Source organism: Bombus pascuorum, chromosome 4 (genome assembly GCF_905332965.1).
Source record: "Bombus pascuorum chromosome 4, iyBomPasc1.1, whole genome shotgun sequence".
NCBI lineage: Eukaryota > Metazoa > Arthropoda > Insecta > Hymenoptera > Apidae > Bombus > Bombus pascuorum.
In genome coordinates, this window is record NC_083491.1 from 6,068,112 (window position 1) to 6,090,545 (window position 22,434).

At 38.3% G+C, this 22,434-nt stretch overlaps 3 protein-coding genes across 7 annotated transcripts in view; 1 reads left to right on the plus strand and 2 right to left on the minus strand.

The window, feature by feature from the left end:
• The window catches only part of LOC132905968 (heterogeneous nuclear ribonucleoprotein K), a 92,916-nt gene extending 78,111 nt beyond the window's left edge, over positions 1 to 14,805 (minus strand). For 3 of the 5 annotated variants that reach the window (XM_060957764.1, XM_060957767.1, XM_060957760.1), the window contains exon 1: positions 14,695 to 14,801. The gene's annotated coding sequence lies outside the window, so the exon portion shown is untranslated. Of the gene's footprint in view, positions 1 to 14,694 lie in introns of all 5 variants that reach the window. The other 2 variants (XM_060957765.1, XM_060957761.1) reach the window with 1 other exon arrangement.
• Positions 14,806 to 14,831: 26 nt separating this feature from the next.
• LOC132906110 (uncharacterized) lies at positions 14,832 to 15,707 on the plus strand. The gene is made up of 3 exons (XM_060957978.1): positions 14,832 to 15,032; positions 15,173 to 15,534; positions 15,603 to 15,707. Exons 1-3 carry the CDS (start codon positions 14,990 to 14,992, stop codon positions 15,705 to 15,707), a joined length of 510 nt encoding a protein of 169 aa, XP_060813961.1. The 5' UTR covers positions 14,832 to 14,989.
• On the minus strand, positions 15,536 to 22,313 carry LOC132905970 (uncharacterized). Its single transcript, XM_060957771.1, has 4 exons — positions 19,748 to 22,313; positions 18,630 to 18,850; positions 16,169 to 16,381; positions 15,536 to 16,093 (listed from the first exon to the last, which is right to left on the minus strand). Exons 2-4 carry the CDS (start codon positions 18,722 to 18,724, stop codon positions 15,829 to 15,831), a joined length of 573 nt encoding a protein of 190 aa, XP_060813754.1. The 5' UTR covers positions 18,725 to 18,850; positions 19,748 to 22,313; the 3' UTR covers positions 15,536 to 15,828.
• Between the last annotated feature and the right edge of the window lie 121 nt (positions 22,314 to 22,434).

Below are 22,434 nucleotides of genomic sequence, written 5' to 3' on the forward strand. Positions count from 1 at the left end.
AATAACCTTCTTCTCTCTCCTTAAAATTTAAAGGAAATTGGATGCGTGCTTCCCCGAGATTTTATGGCGTAATCTCAGTAATTTTTAGATTTCTGGTAATTCGAGGATATTACTACATACGTATCAATAGCTGTTGTCCAGCGTGACTTAAATTCTATATAAAGTAGCAATTATATTCTATTTTTTACGTATAAATTTCTGAACATTTCCTGTGCATCTCATATTGTTCGCGTAACAAAATAATACAGTTAAGGATTAAATTTGAACGCGATTCGTTTCTCGTTGCAGAATTTAATACGAGTAACCTGTAAGGGTTGAATTCGCTAATTTAACCGGGACATAATCGCGAAGAACTCATCTCGCGCAACATAGACAAACAGATTCATAGTTGTACAAATCTCCGCGAGCTTCTAACGCTTAACCCCGTGATTAAGGGTGGAATTAAGAGTATTTGCAAGTAGGTCTGACAGAATGTGCAGGAATCCTAAGTGAGGAGTATGAAAATGGGATTAGCCAGGCAAGTTGAGTAGAAATTTGGAGATACGATTTTAGGGCTACGAAATTTTAACGAGGATGATTAAAGGGGAACAAAGATGGAGAAAAATGAACCGATATCGCGTGAAACGTGGATAGGCGTGGCAAACATTTTAACAAGGACGTGCCCGTTAACGAGCGGCTCAATTAATATCGATATGAGTGCAGGATGACCTGAAATCGTGTGATTCGCTTGGTTGACGAGCAACGCCACCCACGTCCTTCGTGTCCACTTGCACAGCCTACGATCCATTGCACCATGGTCAAACCTTAGGTGGAGAATCTAATTAAAATCGAAGACGAACAGACAGATGTGTGAATTTATCACTTTACTGCTTGGTAATTTCTAGCGATGCAAACCGATTCACGCTTTTCTTCTACACAAAAATTTATTAACTCTTTACCTTATATTACAACATTAATAGTAATAAAAATTGATACTAATTCAATAAAGACAGATTGTAATGGCACTGTATATAAACTTGAATTTTAGTTTCGATTCTTCGCATTGGGAATTAATTAGAAAATTATGTGTAATGTGTAATACCAAATATTAACGCTGACGAAAAGAAGATTATAAGACAAAGGGTTATCAGATCCAATTTATTTAACGCAATCATAAAAACAGAGCATACAAATTTTCGTCATTAGCCAAAAGTGTCGTATCTACAAATCGAATCGTACGGGAGATTAAGCGAAGAAACTGAACAGGACATATTGGGACCAAATGTTCGCAATTCGCATATGATAAACTCTGGCTATTGCAGTCGTAGTATTCGCTTGAACAACGTCTATCAGAACGGAAAAACACGGGCAAAATACAAATATAAATTGAGCACATTGTAAAAGCGTCAGGTGTTGAAAAGCGTGGAACATAAGGGGCGCAGCAGCCGAGGGAACGAAAAGGCGAAAAAACGCAGAGGAGGAGCCTATGCCATTGTACAGCTGAGTCGTGGCGAGTCGATTCGATTCGTTTCGCAGGGAACTGATCGTTTAATGTAACATTAAGACCCGCTGGAAACAAGCAGACAGACGGAAGGGCGTTTCTGTTGCGAGGACAGCGACGAACCGCACGCCATTCTCAATAATTCAACGAACCTTCCATCTTCCACGACGAGTCTCATTGCTATCGTGTCCTCTTTACGAGCGAGAGATGTGCTCAAAAGGGCCAATATTCCGGGAGGGATAAAACTATGGATAAGACATCGAGAATATGGTGCACAATGCCAACCGGAAACACCGGAAACTTCGAATTACGTGAACAAACGGAGGAAGGGTCTATCGAGAGGAAGAAATTTTGATGAAAGGAAACGATGTGACATTTGAACGGGGATGTATTAACTGTTGGATATATAAGTTATCGATTCACCGGATATTTATATTGACTGGATTGGACTGGTTTAATAAGTGTTTGAAAGAATATTAAATTTATTTCGAACCTGGACAACTTGTACGGTGGACTAAACCTTCGAATCGGTCGATAACTATATGAAAAGAGAAAAATTTCCCGAGGTTGTTGGATACCCCAGGGTCAGGGTGATCGACGATATATAACAAGACGATAAATGAATGTTCGCCACGGGCCAAAAGGATTACTCGAACCGGACGAACGAGTCACGATCTCGATGATAGAAAGAGGAGCCTTGAATCAGGCTTACCGACCGATTTACGAGCCATCTTTACGTCCAACTCGAACGTTCGCACCTTTGGTTTAATCGATGGTCGATACGAAGAACGCTACTCGCCTGAAAATATCAGAAAACAAGGGAAGTATCGATGAGAATGGAGTCGATCAACGAAAGGGAAAGAACATTTTCCCAAGAAGCAGGCCAATGTGACGGAAAGAATTAAAGTTTATGCACGAGAATACGCGGGGAGACGTTCTATCGTGGTCAGATCGATAACACGAAGAGCCTGAGGATGGTGGAATTATTGCAAAGTCAGGATACTTCTGGTCGGATGCGCCGTTGGGCGTTCAAGTGAGATCGACGATCCAAAAGTGGCACGGAAAGGCTTAAAAGACACTCGCTGCACAACCGACCTAAATTCTGAGAACACGTAGGGGTAACTATTAGTCTTTCTTTTTCTATACATACGAAAAGAGTAGCGTAAAATCAATCTGTAGAATTTTATGCACTCGTTCATTCTACGCTACTGTTTATCGTTTGTAAATATTTGAACACCCGCTGCATGTCGATTAAAAGTTACGATTTACGAGCGTTGAAAAACGTTTCTCCATTGTTAATTCTTTATCCTTTGATGTAAAGCTGCGATCAGATATTCCGCTAAATTTAAGACGAGACAAGGAATGTACCGTGTAACGAACAACCGGTACTACATAAAATTTGCATGAACTTTCAGAATTCAGAATTTGGGCAGAAATGTATATTCAACCCTTCTACTGTTTCGATATTTAACACACACATATAAAATCATTTATGTGGCATGTCTTCGCAGAATCAAATTTCGCTTACCTCCGATTATTATTGTTCTTTTACCTATACTAACTAATATCAACGATTGTTTCGTTGAAATAAGATCAGAGGGGGAAATTAGAGCAACGAGTATCGCTTGAAATATATTTTATACATTTGTAAGAACTTTGACGTGCCAAAATATCTAGGGACGATTGTCTGCTCGAAAAGACAGCAAAAATTCTCCGTTCGCAAAAGACGTTAACACAAATACGGGAATCGCATCTGACAATTAAGAAACTTTGCATTTACAATTCAAGAGATCCTTAACAGAATGAATGTTTCTGAATATCCTTCTGAATTAATCAACCTCGATACTTTATTATTCGACACATAGGAGGATGTGTTTCATTGCGAAACAAAAGAGAAAAAGCGGGTGTAATTGTGCAGGAGCTGGGATAGGCAAAAGGGCAGAAGGAATTAAAATCAGCCGGCTAGAACACGCATGCGAATCCGTGGCCTCATTCCCGTCGATTGACTCTGGCATTTAGATGGAAATCCCAGGGTGTATACGATAACTATGTATCGAGGATCTTTTCGCGAGTTCGAGAATTCTGCATCTACGCAATACGTCGAATTGTACATAGGAAAACGTAGCTTCTTCTCCGATCGAATATATAATCAGGTAGAGGGAAAAATCTAGCTCTGCAATGCTACACCTGTTCACTATATCAAAGGTAGAATAGCAAAAAAACAATTTTATTACTCTACCGTTTAAGAATATTTGCTTATTTTTAACAAAATGTAATTTAATTCCATAATCGCAAATATTCGTCCTGTTTTCTCCGCTCGATAGTATAATAAAAACACAAGTTTATGCTACAACCTAATAGAAATACCGAGGATCGTTTTATCCCTTTTTATCCTGGCTACAGCCAGCCATAAAATTTAGTTCTAGAAGTTAATACTTAGCTAAAAAAGATCACAGTATTTGTAAAGGTATTATGAAGCATTTTTGTTGTTTAAATTCATTATTCTTAACTCGTTTGATCGTCAGGCTATACCTAAATAAGAAACATCCGATTTAGAAAGAAATCAGATATTTGATTTTTAAACTGAGAATCGCATGTCGTCGAGGCGATCGCGTGTAACGTAGAGAGAAATTTAAACAAGCACCGGGCAGTTTTCATTTGAAAACTCACGGCAGAGGGACTCTTGAGCCAGTCAGTTACTTACCCGCGCGAGACAACTAAAAACCCAGGGATAAACTAGCCCCCAGTGGAGCTTGTATACTTAGCTGGTAAATTAACTACGAAAATGACCCAATTAAGATGCTCGCATTATCGCTCTGTGACTTTTAAACTCGACCAAAATATTTACCAAAAATTGACTGATCGATGCAACGGATATCTGCAGGATGCTATCGTCTTTCGTTGCTTAAATATGGGTAATATCAATAGTTAAAAATATCGAAATTTACGAATTGTAATATAACTATTCCAAAACAAAAATACTTCGCCAAAAAGGTTTTCTAGTTGCGTTTTAAGAGCTCGAAAAAGAGAAAAAAACAGTTACCGGTACGTCGAGTATGAAAATGAGATTCATCGTCGTATTCACGACGAATCTAAAATGGTCAGTGTGCCAAGATCATGCATAATGATCCCGAATTAACATTTGAAAGAGAATCTGCCACCAGTTGGGAACCAACGGGAAAGGTCGATGCCAGTTACATTCTAAATCAAAATACTTTCATTCAAGCCACGAAGATTCCCTGGCATCTCAATGACCGGCTTGTCGAAATTATTGCCGGAGAACAGAGTATATTGTTAATAAAAGGCATTGTACATTCGCTTTTAACCGCGCGCTATATATTGTGTGTACTCATAACTATGACGTGAGATCCATGACTATTGCACATTGTTGGAATGCAGGAGAAGCGAATGGATCGAGTCGCATTGTAACAACGCACAATATCCTTATTAGGGGAGTGTACGGCGTTTGAGCTGGCAATTCTGCTCATATTCTGCTTGGAATTTACGTCATGCGTAATAATGTACACATTCCGTCGTTCTAAAAGCAGTGCCGTCAGCTTTGTGGATATAAAAGTGAACGAACTTCCTACAGTATTTCTATGACTGTACCAGCGATTTTAACGTTTCTTCGTACCATCTGCATGAAGAAGGTGTTACATTTCTTAAATTCCATGAGACGTTCAAGAAAAAATTCTTCAAAAAAAAGAGAAAAAAAGGGAGCAAACGAGCATAATTAGCCAAAAATAGAATTCTTAATCTTAAAATAGGCTTTCATGTTCAACCGTCGAAATTGCTCGCTCTGACTTTTAAGTTTAAACGAGGGCCAAGTGTTTTATAAATACAAAGTATCATTCTCATAAATTGATCTTATCTGTGACTTACGAGCCATGTGAAACTGGTTTTCTTAGTAGATCAAGAGCCGACACACTTACTTTTCTGCCAAGCCAATAATTATAAGAAATATAAGTGTAATACTACAAATATAACAAGTACATATACCTATTAATTATGGTAGTAATATAAGAATTCTGCTGTAATATCTTTTTGACTCCTTTTTTTTTTTTTCTATAAAAACTTCTGACTTTTTTCTACGAATTGTTACTCCATCATGTAAAAGTGTTATATCTGGTATTTCGAAATTTCAATCGCCAGGAATATACCGCGGCGAACGTCAAAACGCTTGCAATTGCGACGTACGACGCACGAGATGGCAGCTGCAACTGTCCTCATTTTGCGATTGTTTCTCTATCCCCGATGACCTTGAACCTGCCATTGCACGACCTTGTCAACGGAGAAGCGATCCTCTCGCTTTCGTGGCAACAAAACTTTCGCTTTCGCTTTCAGCCGCGTGCTCCTGCCCACGTGTCCTTCTTAATACACGCACAAAAGAAAACGAGAACGAAAACGAGACTGCGTACCATCGTCAGATACTTATTAATCGCTTCCATATCAAATTCACATGTTGTCGGTAATGTCAGTTCGGACATCGTCTATATAAAAACGAATGTACGTAGTCCGAGAGTGGAATCTTAAATTTCCTAAGGACGAATTTTGTTTCCTTTTTGGCCGATTTATGTTCTCAACGAGACGAGGATCAGGGTATAGATGGTGAAACGCACGCTTGCCATTCAAAGTTGTTCTTTTTCATCTCATTCATCGATTCGATAAACATGCCCAGACAGTCATTACCGTCGGAAACTTGGAGCTTGTCGACAAGGAATGGTAAAAACCTCGCGCGTTTCAGCCGACTTTCTTGTATTTTTTTCTCGAAAAAGTTTCGTACCTGTTCGCTAATTAGTTTTAATTGCTCGCGTCAGAAAACAAAGGTCGACGAGTTGAATCGAGTAAATCGTTCGTCGTCGTAACAATTTAATCATATCAGTTTCTTAGAAGAAATAAAATAAATTAAACCTGTTTTCCACGTATGTACGTGGTTTATGATGATTCATGAAAATTAATAATCGGAGTACCGAGAATGTCTTGTAAGACGGTAGACACTTGATGAAACATTGGACTTCTCACGAAAGGTAAAACACGTACAAACATTGGATTCGAAATCTATAGTACCGAACAAACCACTATTCACGGTACCTGCTATACGATTCGACGTTTCTACCTTAGAGAAATTCTTGTAAGTCGACTGTTGTCAAAATTATCAATTACCGTCGAAATCGCGAAGAATATCTTGCTTCAAATAACGTGTTTATTTCTACAAAAGAATCGCAACAATTTGTCTACTATGTCGATAATTAGGATAGTTCATTGAAGCAATGACGTTCAATCGAACGGCACGACAATCAATGTTTCGGGATTGTGACGGGAAAATAATCATAGTTCGGCCATGTACTAATACCGACGCGTTCAACGACAGAACTTTATTACAATGTTGGGTAGGGAAATTAATTAACGACGTACAATCTACCGGCAACAGAGAACGGAATCTTGTAAACAGGAAACCTAGCAAAAAGCCAATTTCGCCAGAGAATCTCAAACAATTAATTCGAATCGTATTATCTTGGAATATACCAAAGTATATTTGAAACAAATGAAACTGTAAAAGTGTAAAACTGTAACACTAATTTAAAGAATGGACAAGACGGGATAATTGAGTAAACTGTTTCAGGGTTTCAGCTGTGGAATCTCAATGTTTGAGAACAAAAACATTTCAATATTCAAATACAAAGTCTGACATCGGGTTTGAACCGTCATAAAAAAAAGGGGAGAAGGAAGGATACTTAACTTATTACACTAAACGTTTCTATTTATGCTATCTCTTCAATATCTTTTTTTACAATTTAAATAATTTCTCAGAATTTAAGCTAATAGCCTGAAACCTTCGTATCACGTTGTAGCTAACAATGAGTCTGAAACTGTCGTGCAATGCTAACCGATTATTACGAATAATGACACACAGAGAACGAAAGTATGCATTGTAAAATATATTCTGAAATGTGATCTCCTCTGTCCTTCCACGCGTCACGATTCCCATGGGTGAGAAATGCACGGAACTCGCCAAATGCACGAGCTGCGCGTAATTTGCAAGAGAGAACGTATCAACGAGATTCAGTCCGCGTGATCGCGACGAACTGTACACGCTGGATGCGATTCGACGGCATTCGCGAACGGCAGGCCTAGATCAGCGACACCGCTGGCAATCGCTGCATTCCATCGTTGTAAAAGTACGTACACAACGGCTGCCTCCAAGGACTACTGGTGGCGAAGGAAGAGGTGGCCAGCAGTCGAAAAGGAAAACTGCGCGTGGCAGAGGGACGCACTAAGAATGCGCTTTCGCAATTTTCTTGGGCAATCACGCAGCCACAGTGATCTTACGATTAAATATTCACGGGCGCAGAAGGAATTAAGTAAACAGGAGGAAGTTTCTTCTGTGCGAGGTTCGCGTCTCAAGAGGAAAATACAAATTATTGCATGGTGAACAGAAGCCAAGAGTTTTGCTCTGTTAGCAAACGAGGAGATTTTAAGATCAGAATCGTTTAGGTAGAAATGCAATGTACCGAGAGAGATTTTTCTACGCTAACATGTATCGTAATTAGTTCAGCTAATGACGTTTGACCAGTACTTGGATACTTGGTTGAATTACGTTTTAAATTTTAATATAGCGTCGAGCAATTCTTATACAAACTTTTTACTCGGTAATCACGGTAGCGTTACTAATGTGCGTGTTTGGAATAAAATTTCTTTAGAAAAAGCACAAGTCGATCGAGTCTCCGCCACCCTCCAGTGAACAATCGTGCCGTCTTTATCACGGTCGGCTTACGAAACTAAATTGCAATTGACATTCTAAGCGACAATATTCTCGGTAAAATTGCTAGGATGCGATAACGTTTTACACAACCCGTACCACTGAATAATTTAAATCCGATCGAGGACGCGCATCGTTAATGGAACGAAAATCACCTGTAGCACTTGATAATATATTTTTGCTCGACAGCTTATGAAAATCAATGTGTTGATACGCTTTAATTGCATATTCGTGAATTTCTCCTACCGTTTGATCTCATCCGGTTTCTTTAGTAAATCTACATTCTTCCTCTCTTTCTCTCTTCAAGGCGATCTCTGGATATAAAAATAGATCCTATGATTTGTTGCCTTTGGCGCGACTCCAAAACAACTTTTTCCCCCGTGAGAAGTTCCCAGTTCTGTCAGTGACACATGGGGTTTCTTTTTTCGTACGTATTGATTGAAAGATGAAGAGGAAAGGCGAGAAAATTTCGCACAAATAGTCCAATGAACTTTGTTCTCGCTAGGAAGAACCAAGTTAAGCCTGTGTTATTATTTGAATAATTTTCAATCTAATCATTAACCATAGTATGTACTTTTCTATTTTGAAAGATTATTTATACTTCAAAAAATATCAAAGGTTTGTTATTAACATACGTAATGTCATCTATAAAATTTTACGACCTATTTGTTTAAAGCCTCTTCGTTTATTAAAATGACAACAACGTTGAAACTGAAATTCTAGGGCTGCAGGGGGAGTTGGAAAGAGATACGCATTTCCTAATTATACCAGGTTCTCCGAAAATTCCATAATCGATGCAAATTGGTTAAGAACGTTACAAAATTCCAATCATCTGAATCGTATCCAGATTTCGTTTCACTAAGTCGATAGATAAAGCTTTGAATAACGTAATTCCGTAGGAACATCCGGTTACATAACGCTTGCCATTTCTACTATCATACTATATGGAAAAAAATACACATACACGTATGTATTCGCACAATCGTAATGTTCAGAGCTTTTATCCTCTCTCAATTGCTTTTAGCCGGTTACAAAACAACGATCGGCATGAATTCTCGCCAAACAAATTGGCTGTCCGCGGATCGATGAGATACAATTCGATTCAGCTCAACGCAATTCGACTAAGCAGCTGACCGTAAAACTCTTGCACGCTTTTGTGACACGCCAAAAACGCCATGAAAATTGAAATATTTATTGAAACATCAGCGATGCAGCGACAAAAAATTGGCAAGTACTAAAAATTACAGCGCGAAACAACAATTACCGAATCGACTGATTAATCGAATTTAGCAAAATGTATTTAACTAATAAATATTTCCAATTAAATAAAACAGACTTCTGGAACGATAATTTTTATAACGCAAATGATTTATGGGAATCGATCATTTCCATAATGTAAAACATCTGTAAAGATCATTTAATAGAAGATCATTTAATATATCTCTATAATTCAAAAATTTTATTTTGCGCCGATTATTTTACGGAGACGAGCTGAAATTTTTAAAGCGAAGGAACGAAACAGACAGACGACTAATCGTTTCAATGCCTTATCAGTATAAAACATCCAGCTGGATATTTCCCATTAGAGCGCGGATGTGTGTCATTTACGCGGTTTAACGCGCGCGCGAGTTTCACTTCACCTGGTCAAGTGTTTTCCTCGAACCACGTGGCTAACTGGAACGCCACGAAAGTCAGCGAATCGATGACATATTTTTGCGAACGAGTCGTTCGCGTATCCTCGCACGAGCTTCCACTCTACAGAAAAATTCTTTTCCACCAGACGACTACGTTGTCGAATAATGGAATTTCAATTTTCTTCTCTCGTTGGTTCTTTTATTTCGCCAAGATCATCGCCATAGGCTGATCGAACGTGAAAGATGGAAAACATCAAAGAATTCGTAAAAAAAAGAAAAATTGTTAAATATTTTACAACAGATACAAAGCCTGGAAATTTTTACGAACGGCAAGTACGAGGCAGAAAGTTAATTTAGATCGAAAGTCGTTCCTGGGAAGTTTCGAAAGGATATAAAAGTGGTTAAAAATTGGCGTTTCGAAAAATAGATTCGAATCTGAACCAACATGAAATATACGAGTGTACTTTAGACTCCTTTGTAACGTTGTAACGTTGAAAATATATAGTGATATCGAAGTGACATTAATCGACACAGGCAACCGCATACACTGTATGCACAGCCACAGGCGAATTGAAATATTTCATTTAAACGTGGCCACGAAAAAAAGCAAACAAAGAAATAAATTGCTCGATGGTGCCTTTGTAACGAACAACAAAAAAATGGAAAGAGAATGCGAGAATAATTTATTTTATCTCACCCTGGAGCACCGTTGCCAAACGTCGCGATAAATCTTAAATCCAAAAAATTTACTACGAATATCGGCCAGAAAAAAGAAAGAGCTTTACGCGTTTGTATCGTTCAATTTTGTCAATCGATCAATGGTTTGATTCGGCGGCAAATCTTTTATAATTTCCATCGAACCATTCTGTCATCCATAGCCGATATCCAAACCAAGTTTCGCGGTTAAAAAGGAACGAGTCGCGTTGGAAAATACATAAGCAGCATGGCGATAACAGGTAAAAATCGTATCGAGGTCAAAGTAGCTCGAGTTTTATGCAATTATGCTCTTTTATGCGATTAATCGAGACAATTAATTCGCCAGACCACGCTATCGACCCGTGTTCACGCGATTACTTCGATTCGTGTCTCCAACGTCGGATCAAATTAATCGAAAGCGCGGGGCCTATCTTTTGCGGATAAATTCTCATCGATTTATACCGAACCCGAATACGAATTTCATCGACGATAAAATTAATTGGCCCGAATTGGCGCGTGTGTACGACTATTCAAATTGATGGTCTTTAAATCTATCGCGGTACGATAATGAAGATGCAAAAGTACTCGGACGATTAATCATAATGGACAAAAGGCTCGGTCAGTTCGTCTGTAATTACATCAGTGTGCCGGATGACGTAGTGACTACGTTTTGAACGAGATCAATAACGAGAACAGTTTGGCGAAAAACAGAGTGAGATAGGAGACGTAAAGACATCGCGAGAACTCGAACGTTTAAAAATCGGAATCTTCAAATTAAACAATTCGGATATGCCGATTCGAGTTTGACAGAAATAGACAAAGGATTGCTACAACATCTCAATCATCCGAAACAACGAATCGAAACCCCCGAGAGGAACAGACCGTACACGATTCGCCGCGCATGAGGTAATTTACACCACGATTACACCATAGGGTTACCAAATAGGCGTGCATTAAAAAGTAAGAGGGCGGGAACCACCGAAAATAATGAAACAGGGTGGTGCACGGGGGTTGACCACGGGCATCCTCTTCTCCCTTTCTCATTGTTTTCCGCGCGGGGACACACCGCGGTGCGTGTCGCGAGCACGCGTGCTCGCGTGACGATGGGCGTGCGTGTGAACTCACGCGGCCACCTCCGCGCCTCGTCGGTTTTCTCTCTCGATAACGCGTGTGCCAGCATTAATGTTTGCAGTCACAAGTTGGAAAGTTTTGTGATGGCAACCTCGAACGACCAGTTACCAGGGCAACGGTTTGTTGTGCCATTGTGTCGAACCCCACCGGTAGAAATCCACCCCCAGCCGTCCACCACCCGTTCGCGAAGGATGTCCCTACCTGAACGCGACCTAACTCGGCTTGACCTAGCCCAAACTAGCTTGCTCCTACACTCCCACCACGCACCGGCCAATCAGGGGTTCGCGTTTCCCTTGGAACCTTCCTGGCAATTTCCCATGGAACGTTCGGTATCGCGCTCGATTCTCAAATTATGAATGATGCCCCGCTATATGTATATATATAGTCGAACACAGGAAGGGTACAAACACCGTTACCATTCGTGACTCGGAGAAAGTGTTCGAGTGGAATGAGAAAACGAGAAGAGAACAGAAGAAGAGGAGAGAAAGTGAAGACGACGGAGTAGAAGGATGGAAGGGTTGAAGGAAAAAGTAGATCAGCGGAGCGTTATGAGGGTCGTTTATAGATAGAGGGATCGTCTGAGATTTTGGGAATAGATCATCGACATGGAACGGTGACAGGATAACCCTGGTATATACTTAGATTCTCCATCTCTTGAATATAACAATTTCTTTATTTATACACCTTATATCTTTGACGATATCGTTTTATTTTCGTTACGAATAAATTACATCGTATTTAGATTCACAAGGATGAAATCGATCTAGCTAGGACTGATTCCGCTTCTACTAGTATCGGGATCGTTAAAGTTTCTAGCTAAGGGGTCACCTGATTAACTAATTAACTAAGCGCAGCAGAGTTGTTCTCTAAACCTTACAGTTTCTTTGAATTTGTATATTATCAATACCTTAAAAAGACTTATACAATTTGTGAAAGATAGAATTTGTCTCATTCAAGGAAATTTTCTATCCAAAAGCGTCACGATTGATGGATCTGAATTAACTAGCAAACTACAAAGGCACGCGTGCGCATGAATCGAATATAATAGTACGATCGAATACTCGACAATGTAATCGGCAAATTAATTGCGGAACCTGGCAAACAACTGTCAGAAGCGGTTAGCGTCGTAAGAAAATAATAGGCATTAAAGCCGAAGTTCACGGTGGAACGATCAGAAGATACGCCAGTGAAGGGCAAGGAAATCGTGAATGCACGTGGGATTGTTCGATAACGAGCTGGTAGTATTAAGGAAATTGGCTGCATCGAATCCCTGATAATTATTTTATGAACCTTATTAATAGATGAAATTCAATTCAAATGACTCAAATATAGAAGTTAATGTCGAGCTCGTTCTTAGCTTAAATTATCAAATATTTTTATCGTATAACTCGATATAATTCTTTTGATGATTAAAATATGATTAAAGTAATATAATCGATGAATGAAGTGATACTGAGATGATTAATCGATGACGGGACTAATAGAAATGAAAATAATTTTGCATTTGATGAAACAAAGCATGTATTAATCACTCATCGTGAATCAGAGTATCGTAATCGATAAAGAAGAGCTTTGCCTTTGCAATTAACATCTAGAAATTTTCAAACCTTATCGGCAATAAAATTCTAATACAAACTGTTTACGTAGTGGAAGGGCGAATAATATGAAACACTCGCAAAAATGAATAAAGTGTATATATTAACCAGCCCTTACTTGCTGTTAATTTTGATTTAGCATGGCGCCATCTACTTTTAGAGTCCAGCAGTACATATATCGTCGCATAAATATTTCTCGAATACAGCTGCGTATAAGCGCGATTCGACATCGACCCAATAAATTTTCATCTAACAGATTCTCGATTAAATCGAAATGCTAATCGTGTCATTACAACTTAAGAGAGCCACATTTATCATACACAAAAACGTTAATCCCCGCTCTCACCGGATAACATCGTTCCTGGTTCACAGAGGGAGTATGTTTCGTCGCAAAAACAACGTAAAAGCGATTTTAATTCCGCATGCCAAAATTTTACACAATAAATCGATCGTTCGCTTGTACTTCGAACCATTATCGCGTTCGTAAAATCACGATTCGCATATTACCTAACGATAACGCAAAATATTTCCGGAAAGTATTATGCAAGTAAACACGTGATACGCAAAAAGCAATTGTGTCATTCGTTATGGAATATTTTTTTCCGTATATTACTACGCCCTGCGTTGAATAACGAGTTAGATAACAAAGAATCGTTGATTCGAATACTATAAAATTATGCTTCCAGTTTCAAGTTACACAATAAATAATAGCAAATCATTTAAAAATAATATCAATAAAAAATACGTGTATCCGTTTAAGCGTTGGAAGTAATATAACGCTACATGTATTGCGCAAAGTAGCAAGTACGATACGTAAAGTTTGTATTCTTATCAAGCGAGATAACGTTCGTAGAAATATTGATGCTCAGTTGCTTCGTTTCATCCGGTTGACTTGTCATTATATGACGCTGGAATGTAGAAAAACTAATCGAATAAAAACCGGTATACAAACACCGCATGATATCCGCGCGTTTACGTTTCTGTAAGATACAAAATTCTAACGACATTTTACACGCCTGGTCGCATGGCCGAAATTATTGACTTAGCTGTCCATTCAAAGCGTCTAAAAATTCTACGGCATAGGATTATCGTTGAAAGACATCGAATTCGTTATCATATTCGATATATAACCTCAATGGTTTAATTAATACTCTAAATGGTTTTCTTCCTGAAATTGTTATAAATTGCGAATTCGAATAAGGTTTGAACGATTATCCTACGACTTGACCACGCGTACGGAAGAGGGCTGACGCGCGAGGGTCAGAAACTAACCCCCAAAAAAATGTATACGTCGTCCCTCGAAGACGAATCACGCTTTGCTCGCATAATCGTGAAAAGCATATGAAAATTACAGCACGAATGAAATAGCATTACACCATCGTAAGATTTCTGACTTACCCAATGCGTAGAAGAACTCCAGAATTCGATAAACCGGATGAATTCTCACTCACAAACACGAAACTTAACAGCAATCACGATACAATGGCGAACAGCGGGTGCGTAGCGAAGACTGAGCTAATGCTCTCGCCATCTGTCGAGCGTTTCGTTAAGTTGCCGGCAACAAGGACGTTTTCTATTGGACCGTTTCGACCAATCAAGATATAACATTGGTTTACGCGGGAATGCTTTGGCGGCACGCCGCCATATTACAAAACCGTTTAAATTATAAGTTGCTAGACACGCTACTGAAAAGATGGACTGTAACAATCATAATATTGATCAATTATTATCATTCGGTAATACAAATTCGTGTTTCTGTCTCTATTTTGTTCAATTTGCGATATCTTTTAATGCGATAAATTACGAAACTGATAAATAATCCACTACTTGTAAGTGGTATTGCAATATTGTGAAATTCAAGAAAGCTGGATTTCAGATCAATTATACCGAATGTACAAGGAGATAGACGATGCTGAATCAGAATTATTAGAATGCCAAAAAGAATGTGCAACTACCGAGATAGAAATATATAATGTGAATCAATTGAAACATAAGGGGACATATGTATTGGAAAATGTGAAGAGAAGATACAATGACTTAGAGGAAGAATTAAAGGAAGTTCATTGTAATTATTTAAAATGTATTGAGAAGACAAACAATGAGACTATTCAACAGAAAATCGATTCATTAACATTGCAGAGAGATAATTTGAGAAGAGAATTAGAAGAATTAAACAAAGCAGCAGACGAAAATAATAAAAAGATAATGGCAGTGAAAAAAATGATTAAAATTCAAGAGGTATTCTTTATATAAATATATTTTATCAATATGTTCGATCGAATTTTCATATATATTTTTATTTACAGAAGAAAAATAAGGCGCTCATACGAAAATTGAAAAGATTTCAGATAACGCCAGATTTAAATGATAGAGTAAATATGATCCTAACTGATCCCAGACTTACCAAATAAAAAAATTCTAATTAAAATAAATTCTGTACAAGTTATAAAATATATATATATATATACATTCTTCCTTGTTCATATCTCAGAATATCCTTTGTGTAATATTTGTAATACTATTTTATTATCATTACTGATCTAATAGTACGAAACATTTTTCTAACCATTCCTTTCTTTTTTTTAACGAATCCATCACATTTACTGACTTATTTAAAGATTGTATCATGCCGTCATTCATGGCCACTACATTTGATCTCTTTTCTGCAATCCTTTTCATTAAAATTGCGTTTTCTTCTTCCATCTCATTTACTTGTTTTTCCAACAATTCGCTTTCTTCTTTAATTTTCTGTGCATCTAGTGAACGTAAATGTAAGGATACATTACCCGGTGGTCTCCTAAAACAAAACATGTTAATGATTAATCATTAATAATAAATTAACGGTCAGATATCGCTAAGAATCCTAGCTTACCAAGTACCTTCGATCACGGAAGAATTTGCGTCCGATAATTTCGCAACTTTTTCCAATCCTTCCCGCAAGGATCCTTCGTTTAATATATCATCTAAATCGCCATTCATTTTATCGAGAAGCTCCGAACACATTGCTTTATGCAACTTTTGCCCAATACTCGGCTTTGTCTTGAGAATTGTAAGAATCGTAAGAGCATCCACGAAAGCATCCTCGCTGAAAGATTTTTAAAAGATTTAAATATTTTCATGAAAATCCAGTTGAAAGAGAATGCAAATTTTATTTTGTTTAACTTTATTATATTTTCTTATGAATGTTAATGACTATTTGTTAGACTCGCTTAACATAATTGTAGTTACACATACATAGAAACTATGTAATACTAACTATATGTAACGTAACCGACAATACATCTTGTTCATATTTTCGCATTTTATTTCATGATTGATTTAATTAACGTGAGATCGGAATATAACAAATAAAATATGAACACGCGTTGCATGTACAACAACTCGGGCGAGTAATATTCCTTTTATACCAACACCTGGCTAAATAAACGTGAATGAGTACGTTCAATGATCGTTGCGTGCATGTAGAGGTTCTACTATCGCTGGGATCAAATTTTTCTTTGTTTACCGTCCACAAAGGCTCGCGCGATTGAATGGGGGAGAACCAGTATTCGGACGAGCCAATCCAGTTTTATAGTATTATAGTCCAAGCATACAATACTGACCCGTAATCGTTGCACAATTTCCGGAATTTTTTCATGTATTAATGTGATGATTAATGAGAAATTTTTTTCACATAATTATGAAAATGCAAAAACTGCATGGTTTATCTTTATTAACATTTAATACAATATAATTTTAAGAAAAATCCAATACATCTATAAACTAATCTTCAGGGAAATTTACAATTAACATATGATTTTTAGAATGACGTAACATATTTTAAATATATTGTAAATTACATTTCCTATGAAAAGTGCAGAAATTACTAACATAAAAACAACATCTTCGATTCTTCCGGTGATTTACGCGCACTCAATCAGGCCGGGACGGGTGCAATTTGATGTCAATACTACATATTTGCATTAGTCCTGACCTAATTGAATACGCTTCGTGGCATGTTCCTCCATCGTCGAATCTCGATTTCATCACAATTGATCTTCTCTTCGCTTCTATGAGGTCATCGAGAAAAAATGTTATCGTAAATTTTTATATCGTAAAGAGAGAATTACGCAATCGTTAAAAAAAAATTATATAAACGATAGAAATAAACTAAAACGACGAAGAATGTAATTGTACAAAGAACACGTTCGTCACTGATTCATTCCAACGTGAAAATAACGGACAGGCAGAGGTACCCGTACGATCCCCACGACACGTACTGTACGAATGATAGAGCCGAACGATGGTGACCACATCAGGGAGGGACCAGGGACCCTTTGTTTCCTCGAACACTTCGTGGAATTCTTCGAAGGTCAACTGGTGTGTTGAGTTTCAAAGAGCGGCAGATTCTAAGAAGCGGGAACCGAAGGAAACCAATTTCAAAAATCGACCCGTCTCGCTCATAGAACCGTCAAACAGCAATGGACAATAGTTAGGCCACGTGAACACCGAGAATTAACATGCGACGTCCAGAGAGGCCAATGACATCGAGTAACACCATCGCTCGTTTGGGTCATTGACGATCCCCCCTTTCCCTCCATCACCTCTTCCCTCCTTCCTTTACCGTTGATAAATGAAACATCAAGCTCTCTAAAACATATTATATACAACAACGTCCTGATCTGCTCTCGCTGGTTATGTGTTCCCTTTGGCTTTCTTAATTAAAGAAGCATTCTTGACCGCAGTTCGTACTTGACACACTTACGTTGGCAGTACTGTTATCGTACAAACGTATATGAGAAAAACATAACCTGAAATTCAATGACAATCTAGCCTATCCCGGTTTTATACCATGCAAATATTCCGTGCTTCATTTATTTTAGCTCAATACATAAATATTATTTATCAGAACATGTCATTTATTTCTTAGCTTCATTTTTAAGAATATATTCACGAGCTTAAATATCGTTTCACGCTACATTGTTTGAATATTTGTATTATCACAGTCGAGTTATTTATGCAATAACCAATGTACATATTATGCAATGTTATTGAAAAAAATATTGCGAACGTGTATAACTTATTATTATAAAAAAATCTACAAAGAGATATTGATAAATACAGTAGAGATTTGTTTGAATATTAATTGAAGGCGCATGCGTCTATATGTGTATATATATAAAAGAACCGCGAACCCCAAGCTATGAAAGGCTGCATAACCTCTAAACATTAGATCCTTTCATAAATATAATATTGTAAACAATGTATTCTATATAAATCGTAACAAATATTACCTGTCTATGTGTCTAAATTAACTAAAGTTATATCTTTCTTATCCGAAATAATTTACTTACCTCACTGATTCTGCGATGCGTTTCAAACTGTTTAAAATAGCTAGTCGAAATAAGAAAACATTGTTCGGATGTCCCTGTTCCTGATCCTCCGCCATTCTCGATCGAATTGTGTATAATTACGGAATCTTCGAATTTCAGTAACTGAACACTTCACCGAAAGCTGAATATAACGGTTCTTTCATTCTATAGAGTACGGACCAGTACTTTCACGTCTCTTGGAACTGTTGGAAATAATTCAAATCGTTCAAAAGTATGTCGAGAACTTTGAAGTAGTTCGAAACGCTACGTATAGATGGCAGTTTTGTGCTTGAAATCATCTTCACTTGAATGTACCAACATCTCGTTACCAATCAATATGTTTGTGTATGTAATTACTGATATTGAAATTTAGAAGAAAAAGTATTTCTTTCAAAAGAAAAAGGTATAAAATAATGAAACAATTACTGGATAGGGTATTACAGTTAATATTAAACTGCGTGTAATATTTTTCTGTTTAAATATTACTTATTAAATATACTATTACTATAAATATAATATTTCTATTAACTATACTACTAAAGATATAACATGTTATAATGTTCCAGGAATCAATTTTAGTAACCAATAATTAATCTAGAAGTTACTCAACTAAAGTGAAAACTATTTCATACGAACAAAACAAGCTCTAGGAATGGTAAAAGTCTATAACTAATAAGGACAGAGTTGAAAATATACATACATGTATGTATAAGCAGATATAAGTAACTAACAATTAAAACAGATGCTGCGACGAGTCTCGCAATAACTTACTTAGATCTAATTAACATTCCTCTCAAATTAAACACGTATGTTACTCGAGTATCCTAATCACCTATATTAGTATTAATTAGATCTAACGTCAACTTTAATTAGCATGTCTTCCTTACTAGTGAAATCTACCAAGTGGTATGTCACGACAGAATTGTTATTTTCGATTTACAAAGATGTACACTGATATACTCGGCTAACTAAAATAACAACATTCATTCTTTTTCATTTGTTAAAAATATAAAAACAATTATATCTGATATTTCAGACTCAATATAACCGCAAGTCAGACTCAGATCCTAAACTTGCCATGTAAGAAGCATGATACTAACCGATAGAACCGAAATTTACAATAAGTTCGGATGCTTCGACGACACAGTCGCGCATCGTTCTGAGCTAGTGGTTCGAAGGGCTTGCTCTTATATTCCTTAGCTTCCAAGGCGAACAGGTCGTGAGTCCGGGTGTCGATATACAAACTACCAGGCTAGAAATTGGATCATCTAGCTCTATAGCTTGGGGCTAATGGTTTTCAGCTTCGTTACATGACTGCACCCCTACCTTCAGAGAATATCGGTGTTACAACCGTTCCGCTATATCTTCAACTTCAAAGGTCAACGTTGACGTTGGAAGAAGAGACGTTCGCTGTTACCGCAGATTCTCAAAGTAGCTCGCATTGAGTCGAACCGATGTGATGCGCCTCCGCTCCATTATGCAACCGGCCTGAACTATATTTTCTTTCCCCGTAGCCGTGAGCCAGCTCACGGAGAGAAGGCTCAGAGCGCTACCGTGGGCACCCATTCACTCGCTCACTCCGGAGACGACCGACCCTCTTAAATCGAGAAAACGGCATCTTCTCGACCAGTCTCGATCACATCGATCGCGATCGAGAAAGATCGAGAAAGATCGCGATACGTTTTCAAATTCCATGGAACAGGATTTCATCCGTGGCGTTCTATAACAAAAGATGGCTTTACCAACGTCCCTTTGTTCTCTCGTTCCTTTTACTATCCTCATTCTGGTCAATTAAATCGTTCGTCTTGGTCGTAGCCCGGAGGCAGTTAGGCAGATGGAGAAATGTTTAAATTTTATATGTTGCAGCAAACGCGAAACGATTATCATCACGATGATGCGCTCGGTATCCCGGATGAAAGTACTAGCACGTATTTTAAGAATTCCAATACGCAAGAATCATCCGTCAATTGCGTCAGGCTGCTGCATAGAATTGCAAGAAAATAGTTCGGACGCGACGAACGTGTATTCATCTACTTTGTCATCCTCCCTGTTATCATCGCTATATCACCCACGTGGTTGCGTCACAAAGTACCAGAACTATCTAAACCGCAAATATTTCCTTCCTCCGTCGACCTCTGTGGCGTGGCTCTTTCGAAATGGTATCATCACCTATATAGCGAGATTGTAACAAAGCAAGGCTCAGGAGTCGATAGGAGGGAGGCATTATGCGTGCAATCCCTCCTATTCGAGATCATTATTCAATAACGACGTGTGAGCCGCTTCCGCAATTCGCGTTCGTGTCTTATTCTCTTAGAATTCGTACCGAGGAGAAAGTTGATTGGAATTGTCGTCTGATTATTCTGATTACGGGAATAGCATCGTGCCACTGGGGCACGAAATTGTTTCTCTTTACACATGCATATACCACACTGTGTGCATAACTGCAATTAGCCAATCTATCAAACCTGTACGTTTCTTAATCCATTAAACTGCAACCTCTCCAGATGAACAAACAGTGATATTTCTGTTGCGCAGTGTACATTGAAATCTCAAATAGATAGATGTTGATGGATGTTCCAACGAGACAAAGGTTCCGATATTCTCACTAGACAAGACAGAATGACAATAAGGTCAACCCTTTCCCTAAAAAAAGATACAAGCGCAACAATAAGGGAAAGGTTAAAAATCTTTTGTTTCTCCTACAAAGTATAACTCAGTAGCACCATATTCGGCTTTTACCGGGAAGATCAGGTGTATTGGAAAACGATGCAACATTAGATCGCTTATTACTTGACTAGGATCCCGTCTTCTCATGCACAATCCTTTTTTGGCGACAGCGCCCACTGTTGGAGTGCAGTTCTCGATGAAGCGTTTCGCCGATGAACCTCACCTCTGGCATAACACGAGCAGCAAGATAGATGAATGCGCGGATAGCGCGCCAAAGGGCTGGGTCTTCTCAAAGCGTATCGGTGTGTTCGGTGACTCGATCCGTTTAGAAAGCATTCTAGTCTTTCCGTGCCCAGGTATACATTGTCTCGAACGTTCGTGGTATCCTATTATCGAGACCCTGGCTCACGATTGCCCCGTTTTTTGCGCGAGCCGCACCCCTGCATCAGGTAATTCGAATGACTAGCAATCTACCAATCCTATCGATCATCGAATCACTCTGATTTCTGTATTCTGTCCAACGTTTCTGCTCGATTACCGGTATCTTTTTTCATCCGATCAGATCTGAAAGATCCGATGTTCCACGGATCGAATTTGTTACCAGCGATCGATAGATAAGCGTATTAACGTTCATCCAAGTGTCGGGCATGCCAGTTACTTGCCTGAAGCGAATTTGAAGAATTTAGTAGTCAACTAAACACAACACGAATAGGGTCACTGGGTCTTCTTCGTGCGAAATTTCCTGAGAAACTTAATTCGAGATGGTAAAGCTAGTGGAGCAAAAGCTGAACAAATGGATGAGAAATGCATGGGAAAGAGCGGCGTGATTTATAGTTTTCCGAACAACTGAGTTTACTTATGCCGCAGTGCCAATCGCGTTGTCGAACCATCAAAGCAAGTCCGTGAAAGCCACGGGACTATAAATCGATTTTAGAAATTAAAGAGTTTACATAACTACGAAGAGCATTCTGAGATAACTCGTTGGGGGAGTGAGATGGATTACCTCATCGATTCAGGAACTTTCTTTCACAAACGTTTATTATAAGCATCATAGGAAGAAAGTACGACCGATTATGCAAGACATTTCACTCACCCTTAGGCGATACACGTGTAGTAGAGT